At 44.3% G+C, this 10,273-nt stretch overlaps 1 protein-coding gene across 1 annotated transcript; it reads left to right on the top strand.

Annotated features, from left to right (window-relative positions):
* Positions 1-230: 230 nt before the first annotated feature.
* On the top strand, positions 231-3,123 carry LOC118964843 (piggyBac transposable element-derived protein 4-like). Its single transcript, XM_036979439.1, has 2 exons — positions 231-529; positions 741-3,123. The coding sequence occupies exon 2, from the start codon at positions 1,207-1,209 to the stop codon at positions 2,608-2,610; it is 1,404 nt and encodes a 467-aa protein (XP_036835334.1). The 5' UTR covers positions 231-529; positions 741-1,206; the 3' UTR covers positions 2,611-3,123.
* Positions 3,124-10,273: the final 7,150 nt, after the last annotated feature.

Genomic DNA, 10,273 nt, shown 5'->3' with positions numbered 1-10,273 from the left:
AAATAATATCTTGGAGAACAATAATTTTAGTGCGCATTACTGCGTGCGTAATAACAGCCTACAAATACGCAATGTTGTCACTCAGTGAGTGTTGTGTACATTGATTGTGAATTCATGTAGGCTACAAATTCAACATTCTTCATTCATTATACAATAAAAAAACAGTTTATTTAGAAATAGGAAATCTGTAAAGGCATAAACTATATCATGCACTCTTTTCCTTCCCTCCGTGTCCCCGGAGGTGGGTATCCTGCTATTGATAGTGGCGAATGCCAGCGGGCATTACAACAGCAAGCGGCCATCTGCCAGCCTAGCGAACTAGCAACCCCACCAGCTGCAGTCGCAAAACGCCCTACAAAGCAGGACATGCATGCAGCTTCTGACGTCTGCGGCCACACTGCGCTACAAAGCGTAGAAAACCGAAGAGCGGAAACAATGAGATTCAAGCTTATAGAAACCGCATGGTTTAAAGACCAGCAAGTTTTACGAAGACGTCTCTAAGTGCATTTCGGCTCATATTGAATTGAAGGTTAGATTTGAGGATTATTTCCCCACGAAAAAAATAAATACAAGACTCATGCAGGGACAGTTCTATACCCCGACATGGCGGCAAGAAAAAAGAGAGAGCTTTTTACTATTTTGGAAACTAACGCGGACACAGAAACTTCCACGGTCTCCGACAGTGAAGATTCTCCGCTTAATCTTTCAGTCGATGTAAAGTGGTTTGAAATTCCTTTCAGAAAGCCAGACTCGGACGAGGAGGAAGACGAAGTACAGGAGGACGGCGAGGAGGGGGAGAATGGATTCAAAAGCACAGCAGCAACGGAGGACACTGCAGACGCAGTCAGTTACATCGCGGAAGGAGGCTGCAATATTATTTTGGTCACTGGCAATGGAATCAAGCACGAGGAGGAGGAGTACGCGAAGGAGTGCTATTATTCTACCTCCAATAACTGCTCTGACACCACGTCAAACGACTCGGATATTGATTTCTCCGATTTGGAGGAGGAGGAGCACACGAGTTTTTTCAGCTTTGATGATGACTTGGATGAAGACTGCACTTCTCCCGACTTCTGGGGCGAACCTGATCAGGTAATTTCAATAGAGCCATTCTCCGCTGTCAGTGGCCCACAGCATTCGCTGGGGGACGATGCTGACACTCGTGACTATTTCCGGTTACTCTTTCCAGATTCTTTTTTTGAACACATGGTAGAACAAACAAACAGTTACGCCCTCTATCGGCAAAGGAGGAGTGGAAAGTCCGACCCCCACTGGCATCCCACTGACCTGAGAGAGATGAAAGCTTACATAGGACTGAACATTCTCATGGGCATCAACCAGCTTCCTGATGCTGACATGTACTGGGCCAGTGACATTTTCATAGGCAATGCAGGCTTTAAAAAGACTATGACAGCTAGGCGCTTTGAGAAACTCACCCAGAACCTACACCTATGCGACCGTGCGTCAGAGCCTGTGCGTGGCGAGCGAGGGTATGATGGCCTCTACAAAATACGTGCTCTGCTGGATGTCGTTGAGAACACCATGTGGGACTCATACACACCCAACCGCTGCCTGACCATCGACCAGGGTGCCGTGGCCGTGAAAGGTAGTTTCTCCCCGACCCAGTGCATGCCCTCCAAGCCCCTAAAGAAAGGACTCAAAGTGTGGATGCTGTGTGATTCCCGTTCAGGCTACTGCCACCGTGCCAGGATCTATGTGGGCAAGGCCAGCGAGGAGGCGGCGGTGGCTGCCCTGGGCTACAGAGTGGTGACGTCCCTGGTGAGGGGTCTGGAGGGGAAACACCACCACATCTTCATGGACAGCTTCTTCACCTCTGTGCCCCTCATGCAGAGGCTCCTCCGGAACGGCCTCTACGCCTGCGGCCCCACCCAGCCCAGTCGCCGTGGTTACCCTGAGGTCCTCCGCCCATGCAACGTCGGCAAGCTGTCGCCAGGCGAGTTTTACCAGTGCCAGCGCGGCAACCTTGTCGCCACGGTAACCCGGGACACCAAAGTCGTCAGCTGTCTGTCTTCCAACTCGGCGCCGGGGATTGTGGGTATCAGCCCGGGCAGGCAGCAGCAGCATGAGTGGGAGGTGGATAGTGATGGCGGAGGAGGAGTGTCTTTTGGGGTTCCACACCCCCTCCCCCTGCTACTGTACCAGGAGAACATGAGAGGGGTGGACCTGTGTGACCAGCTGAGGGAGTGTTACCAGGTGGGGCGCCCTTGCAAGAAGTGGTGGCGCTACTTCCTGTGGTTCTACGTCAACCTCTGCATCGTCAACGCCTACGTCATCCTACGAGAGAGCCGCGGGGGCGCCCCTCCGGCTGGCTGCAACGGTAAACAGTTCACCCAGCGCCACTTCCGCGTCCGCCTGGCACAGCAGCTCATCGGGGACTACCAGGGGGCGAGGGGTATGGAGCGGGCGGCACGTAAACGCCACGCAGACTCACCCATTGAGTACGGGCACCGACTGGACCGCATGTCTGAACGCTCCCGGCGCTGCAGGAACTGCACAAACAAGGGGCTGCGACATGAGAGCGTGTTTGGCTGCAAGATATGTAACGTTCACCTGTGCAGGGGAGGGTGCTTCTCAGAGTTCCATAAATAAGTCTGGATAGTGGTTTGTGTCTTTGTGTCAACAAACTAACTTCTGTCAAAAAACTATGTTTTTTATATGCTAAGATCTGTAAATCCAAAGGTTACCATGACAGGTGCACATTATAGTTACACTTTATTACATGTAGAAGTAGACTAGTCACAAAGTTGTAGGATAGAATAAGTATTATCGCACGAATGACTAGAGAAAATAAACTGTAATAGTTCATTTATATTAGTATAGAATGTCTTTGGCTCATTGCCTTTCGTAACACTGACAAAAAATGCCTTGTGTCACTTTTTATATCATGAAAATAATATGTTTTTATATGAAATTGAGACGAAAAAAACAGTGAAGACATTTTCTGCACTTACATCAACAAAATGTTTACTGTGGGAAGTTTATCTCTGCTTTTCCAAAAGAAATTTGTCCTGAAGATGTTCCTTTTATTGTTGTACACGGTTCTTTCCTCGTGACTAAAACCTCTTGTTGGTAAATAAAAAGAAAGAAATGTACTTAAAGGGCTTAAAGGACAATCAGTAGTTGAAACAATAACAAAGCATTCTCTGTGCCCCTGTTTCGGTAAAAAGCTGAGGAATGGGCTCTACCTCTCCAATTCATAGACAGAGGACTGACCATTGATGATATAACAATTATAGTTCTAACCATGTTTTGATGCTATATAGAGTTTGTTTACATTTACTTTGTTTACAAACATTACAGTAAAATAAGCTTTTAGTTGAACTAACCTCATGAGGCATTTATATTCTTTATACATTTTTAAGTAAAACATTTTTTAAATTCAAATTATAAGTCAAATACTAAGCCTCACATAATTACTGCAAGAATACGTTTGACCATTTCCCGCTGGGGCTACCCATACGTTTCCCGCTGGGTCTACCCATACGTTTCCCGCTGGGTCTACCCATACGTTTCCCGCTGGGGCTACCCATACGTTTGCCGCTGGGGCTACCCATACGTTTCCCGCTGGGGCTACCCATACGTTTCCCGCTGGGGCTACCCATACGTTTCCCGCTGGGGCTACCCATACGTTTCCCGCTGGGGCTACCCATACGTTTCCCGCTGGGGCTACCCATACGTTTCCCGCTGGGGCTACCCATACGTTTCCCGCTGGGGCTACCCATACGTTTGCCGCTGGGGCTACCCATACGTTTCCCGCTGGGGCTACCCATACGTTTCCCGCTGGGGCTACCCATACGTTTCCCGCTGGGGCTACCCATACGTTTCCCGCTGGGGCTACCCATACGTTTCCCGCTGGGGCTACCCATACGTTTCCCGCTGGGGCTACCCATACGTTTCCCGCTGGGGCTACCCATACGTAAAATGTATGCATGCATGACTGTTGCTTCGGATAAAAGCTTCTGCTTAATGACATATTATAAATTTGCTCGCAGGTTAAAGGCATTACAGCTTTTAAAGACAATTTCCAATTGAGCTGACATGCAAGATGCAGTGAACGCGTGAACATTGCCTTTAAAAGATGCAATAACCCACGATTTGGATTGAATATATATTTTGTACTTAAATTAGGTAGGCCTACAGTATATACTCTGTATTTACATCAAATGGATTTCTACTTGTTCACTAGAAATTCCCCCAACCCAACCCAACACACACACACACACACACACACACACACACACACAAACAAACACATGAAAAGTGGTTTACAGACCTTCAAGGGGACACAGCTTGTAGCAATTATGGGGCAGAAAAAGCCTCTGTGTATTTCCCAGCCAGCGGACACACTGTTGCCATTTCACAGGCTCCCCAACCACACGACTACAGAACAACACAACCATCTGTGAACAGAGTAGCCTACCCTGTGTCCAGGGTCAGCCCAAACCTATGTGCCGTGCTTGTCAGTGAGACGGGTTTGAGTGGGGAGGAAGGGTAACGTACAGACAGTATCTGTTGCAGAGGTTGGTTAAAGCACATGCAGAATCAGTCAAATATTAATCGTCAGATAATTACTGCAATAATTAGTTTGACAATTTTTTGGAAATCGAGGTTATAAATGTCAATGACTATTGTTTATTTATTTTAGCTAAAGCCATAAACCACGGTTCTCAAACATTTTGGGGCCGGGGACCCCAAATTCATCAGGGACCCCCTCACAATCAAAACACAACTCAAGTGAGATAAAAAAAAATAAAAAAAACATAGCATACAAGCCAGACAAACCAAGTCTCGGAACCTGGGAAGGAACATTTGAAAGGCCTGCCTCTTGAGAACCATGGAGAGAGAAAATGCATATTTTCAAGCTAATTTCCTGCAATTCTACAGATTTTGTCATGTGGAAGAGAGATGTTTTGTTGTTGCAGCTTAAAAGCAAATATCATGCAATTCTATTACATCTATTACACCCTCTAAACTTATTCCACGGATTCCAAAATGCATTTTAATCTGTTGTTTTTAGTAATATTATAATTTTTAAATGTAATTTGAGCTCTGACCCCACTTTGAGAACCCCTGCCATAAACTACATCTCTTTGGAATAGCTTTGGCTAAAGCTACAGGACAGTCGGTTGAGGTCTGTGTGCAGGGCTGGATCTAGCCTTTTGGGATACCCTAAACCAGATTTGGTTGGGTGGGCAAAACATTTGTGGCCCCCCTCTTGACAGCGGAGATAAAAAAAATATATACTTTTAAAGTTAATTTGCTGCAATTCTACTCATTTTGCCCTGGGACGGAGAGGAACATTCTCAGTTTTACTGTACATTTCCTGCAGTTCTAAACATTGTGCCATGGCGTGCGCCCCACATGAAAAAATACTATGGTGTATACCATGGTAGGAATACTATGGTATTCACTGTAATGTTTTTGCAGACTTTACTGTAGTATTCACTGTAGTATACTTAAGCAGTAAGGCCCGAGAGGGTGTGGTATGGACAATATACTGCGAATAAGGGCTGTTCTTTTGCGTCATTCCTGGATACAGCCCTATGCTGTGGTATATTGGCCATAACACAACCCCACAAGGCGCCTTATTGCTATTATAAACTGGTTACCAACGTAATTAGAGCAGTAAAATAAATGTTTTGTCGTACCTATGGTATACAGTCTGATATACCATGGCTGTCAGCCAATCAGCATTCAGGGCTCGAACCACCCAGTTTATAACATAGTGTACTGTAATATACTGTAGTATTCACTGTAGCAAATATAAATACTGTAGTAAAAAAAGAGTAGCATATACTATAGTAATTACTGTAGTGCTTTTGTGGACTGTAATATACTGTGGTATTTACTGTAATGTTTTTGCTGACTGTAGTACGTTATACTGTAGTAAGTACTGTAGTGTTTTTATGGAATGGTGTATACTGTAGTATTTACAGATTGCACAAATTGGGATATGAGGGAGGGGAATAGGCAGGATATATGCTATTTAAATACTGTAGTATTTACTACAGTTAAAAAAGGTAGTGTTTTTGAGGACTGTAGTATTTACTACAGTGTTTTTTGTGTGTATAATAATGTAGTGTGAACTATAGTATTCTACAGTATACTACAAAATTATATTCTCAATACTACACATGATCGAGGAATACTACGGTGTGTAGTATAGTATTCTACAGTATACTACAGTTTACTACATAATTCTATAGTAAGTACTGTAGTGGGTGGAGATCAACTTTTGCAGTTTTAAAGCAAATCGCCTGAAATTTGACACATTTTGCCATGACTTATGCCATGTTAAAATTATATCTGAGTGAGAGTGGCTTACAAAATCATTGGGGGCCCTCTGGAAGTCAGGGCTCCTGGGCAGGTACCCTTCATACCGGGTCAGTCATTTGGCCATGATTACTACAAGTTTAGATAGCTGGCCAGGCTAATTTACCAATCCATTTTTTTTCTGTGAATGACAATTAAGTGACTGTCATTGACTGACATAACAAAAGGAAAACTGCTTATGCACAATCACATTTTGTAACTGCATACTCAACAGTAGCCTAAATTGAGACCCCCCTTTTTGTGTTGAGGCCGGGGGACCTAAGCTACCGCTTATGTCGCTTATGCCTGTAGCCAGCCCTTGCCCTTACAAAGAAAGATTGCAGTTTTGAAACTGCAGTAACTGCAGTCGACTGTGGAATTTTGGATGGAGTAATTACAGAATAACTGCAGTGTACTGCAGTTGAACTGCAATTATACTGCAGTGTAACTGCAGTTACACTGCAGTAAAAAACAACAACATTATTTTGGATTCAGTATCTGACTGCAGTTTTAAGGGTGTCTGTGTGTAATCAGGGATGGAGCCTGTTTTCATAGTTCAGAACACCCTTGTGTGTCCTCCTGGGGTTTTGGTTTCTTGCTCCCCCCCCCTCTCTCTCCCTCTCTCTCTCTCTGTTTCTCATTCTCTGTCTCTCACTCTCTCTGGTGTACCGTCTCTTGCTCTCCAGGCACTGCTGGGCCGACACACACACTGCTCTGCTGTGCTGTACAATCTTTCTCCCACTCTTTCACTCAGCTCTGCTGTTCTCTCTGTCTCTCTCAGCTCTGCCATGCTATCCCCCCCTCTCCGCCCCCCCCCTCCCTCTCTGCTGCTCCCCAGCTGGAAGAGGGTTAGTCAACTGGACGCCCCTCCCGCTGATACATGGGAGCCCCGCGGGGAGTCGCCATGGCAACACCGACCAGCGAAGACAGGGAGTCGCCAGCAGGCCCTTACGGTTGTCATGGGTACTCTCTCTGGCTACGGGGGCGGCAGGCGCTAGAGGCCACACCTCCTCAACCCCTTTCCAAAACCAAGCAAGGCTGAGGCATACACTGTAGGTCTACACACTGTAAATGGCTGACTGTCTGTTTCTGATGTAGCCAGCGCCTTCCAGGCAAGGCACACTTTCGGCCTTCTACACTCAGTAAATACATGTATAGCATGGCTGTCCGTCTTTTTATGCTGTAACCTTTCGAGAGATGATGGTGAGAGGCAGGGTTGGGTAGATTACTTTCTAAATGTAACCTGTTAGCCTACTAGTTACCTGTCCAAATTGTAATCAGTAACATAACTTTTGGTTTACCCAAACTCAGCAACGTAATCTGATTACTTTCAGTTACGTTTGGATTTCTTACCCCTTAACCTTTTACTTCAGTGGGCTAAATCAGGATTTCTTGGTAGTCTTAAACAAAGCTAGTTTGAAACAAAAGTATGCACCTCACACACGTGGTTATGGGTAACAACAAAAAACTGACACGTACCATGTCAGATGTATAACCTTTTGAGTTTGCATTCCAATATTACACTTTATATAGACCCCTTTCTGTGCCGCATGAGGGCGATGCCCGCAAGTTGGTGGCAGAACAAGTTCTCATTGAATGCGAGCAATAAAAGCCTCTATTTGCATGTTGCTTATGAGTGTATTTCACACTACTTTTGGATTATAATTGGATTTTAAGGCTCGTATGAATGTCCTGCTTAATATAATGTTTGTATCATTTAAGTATAGTCAACTGGATTATACTTAAAAAACACTTCAACCAGTAAAATGGCTCTTAGACTAGCTTTTGCTACAGACTATATCAATGAGCGTTAGCATTCTAGCTAACATTTTGCAAATATCACAACCAAATATAATCTTAACGACTGTTCAAGCAAGAATCAAAACATTGTCAGCGTATGAGAACAAAAAAAAGTTAATCTAGGCTATGTTGAATGGCGCAGATGGTGATGGCTTTCTTACTGCCGCCCAGAGTCGCGCGCATCCGTGCGTGACGTCAATATGTAGTGTACTGGAAAAGAGTCTATACATCACAGAAGACTGAAATATAACAACTCCATTTGACAAAGAAACATCAGATTTCTGCCGTTTAAAAAATAATCATGCTTATTAATTATGAAAATATGAAAAATATGAATAACATTCTACCCATGAGGCTACTAGAAGGGGATTTGGTCATTTGACTGCAGGAAAGGGCTACGAGGCATTAGAAGACGACGAAAAGGATCCATCAAACGCATTTGGTGTGTCATCAAAGTGGTCTCTGGCTCATGGATAGACTCAGGTGGAACACAACTAGACCTGTGCCTTTTTTCAATGCTGAATTGAATGTCATTTAGAAAACAGAAAGGTGTCATAATTTTTTCGCAAACATCCTTTCTGAATTTAAAAGTAATCCAAGAAATAATCATTTGTTTTTTTTAAAGTATATGGAATCGGATTACAATATTTTTGCTAGTAACGTAACTGATTACAGGTACAGTTTCCTTGTAGTCAGTTACTCCCCAAACCTGGTGAGATGAGAGGCTAAATCACCAAACATTTTAGGTGGTGCTGCTTCATCTAAACAAATACACAAAATCATTTTGGGTAGAGTGTCCGTATATTTTCATGGCTTTGTTTTTCCATTGATGTCATGAGGAACAGCACAAGCCCTCTTTCAGGATAACTTTCCCAACTGGACCATAATGTATCTTATAATACCTCACTTTCATACATCTAATTAGGTTGTTATATGGTGATCTATTCATCCCTGTCTCCCAAATTCTATCCTATTCTGCTATACGGACTAGTCCTTTCTCCTATTCTGCTATACGGGCTAGTCCTTTATCCTTTATCCTATTCTGCTATACGGGCTAGTCCTTTCTCCTTTCTCCTATTCTGCTATACGGACTAGTCCTTTCTCCTATTCTGCTATACGGGCTAGTCCTTTCTCCTTTCTCCTATTCTGCTATACGGGCTAGTCCTTTCCCCTTTATCCCATTCTGCTATACTGGCTGGTCCTTTCTCCTTTATCCTATTCTGCTATACGGGCTAGTCCTTTCTCCTTTCTCCTATTCTGCTATACGGGCTAGAACTTTCCCCTTTATCCTATTCTGCTATACAGGCTAGTCCTTTCTACGTTCTCCTATTCTGCTATACGGACTAGTCCTTTCTCCTTTCTCCTATTCTGCTATACGGGCTAGTCCTTTCCCCTTTATCCTATTCTGCTATACGGGCTAGTCCTTTCTCCTTTCTCCTATTCTGCTATACAAGCTAGTCCTTTCTCCTTTCTCCTATTCTGCTATACGGGCTAGTCCATTCTCCTTTCTCCTATTTTGCTATACTGGCTAGTCCTTTCTCCTATTCTGCTATATGGGCTAGTCCTTTCTCCTTTCTCCTATTCTGCTATACGGGCTAGTCCTTTCCCCTTTATCCTATTCTGCTATACTGGCTAGTCCTTTGTCCTTTATTTCTCCTTTCTCCTATTCTGCTAAACGGGCTAGTCCTTTCTCCTTTATCCTATTCTGCTATACGGGCCAGTCCTTTCTCCTTTATCCTATTCTGCTAAACGGGCTAGTCCTTTCTCCTTTATCCTATTCTGCTATACGGGCTAGTCCTTTCCCCTTTATCCTATTCTGCTATACGGTCCTTTCCTTTCTCCTTTATCCTATTCTGCTATACGGGCTAGTCCTTTCTCCTTTATCCTATTCTGCTATACGGGCCAGTCCTTTGTCCTTTATTTCTCCTTTCTCCTATTCTGCTAAACGGGCTAGTCCTTTCTCCTATTCTGCTATACGGGCTAGTCCTTTCCCCTTTATCCTATTCTGCTATACAGGCTAGTCCTTTCTCCTATTCTGCTATACGGGCTAGTCCTTTCTCCTATTCTGCTATACAGGCTAGTCCTTTGTCCTTTATTTCTCCTTTCTCCTATTCTGCTATACGGGCTAGTCCTTTCTCCT

The sequence above is a fragment of the Oncorhynchus mykiss genome, chromosome 6, assembly GCF_013265735.2.
Source record: "Oncorhynchus mykiss isolate Arlee chromosome 6, USDA_OmykA_1.1, whole genome shotgun sequence".
Taxonomy (NCBI): Eukaryota; Metazoa; Chordata; class Actinopteri; order Salmoniformes; family Salmonidae; genus Oncorhynchus; species Oncorhynchus mykiss.
Note: the sequence above shows the minus strand (reverse complement) of the source record. Positions and strands in the feature narration are given on the sequence as shown.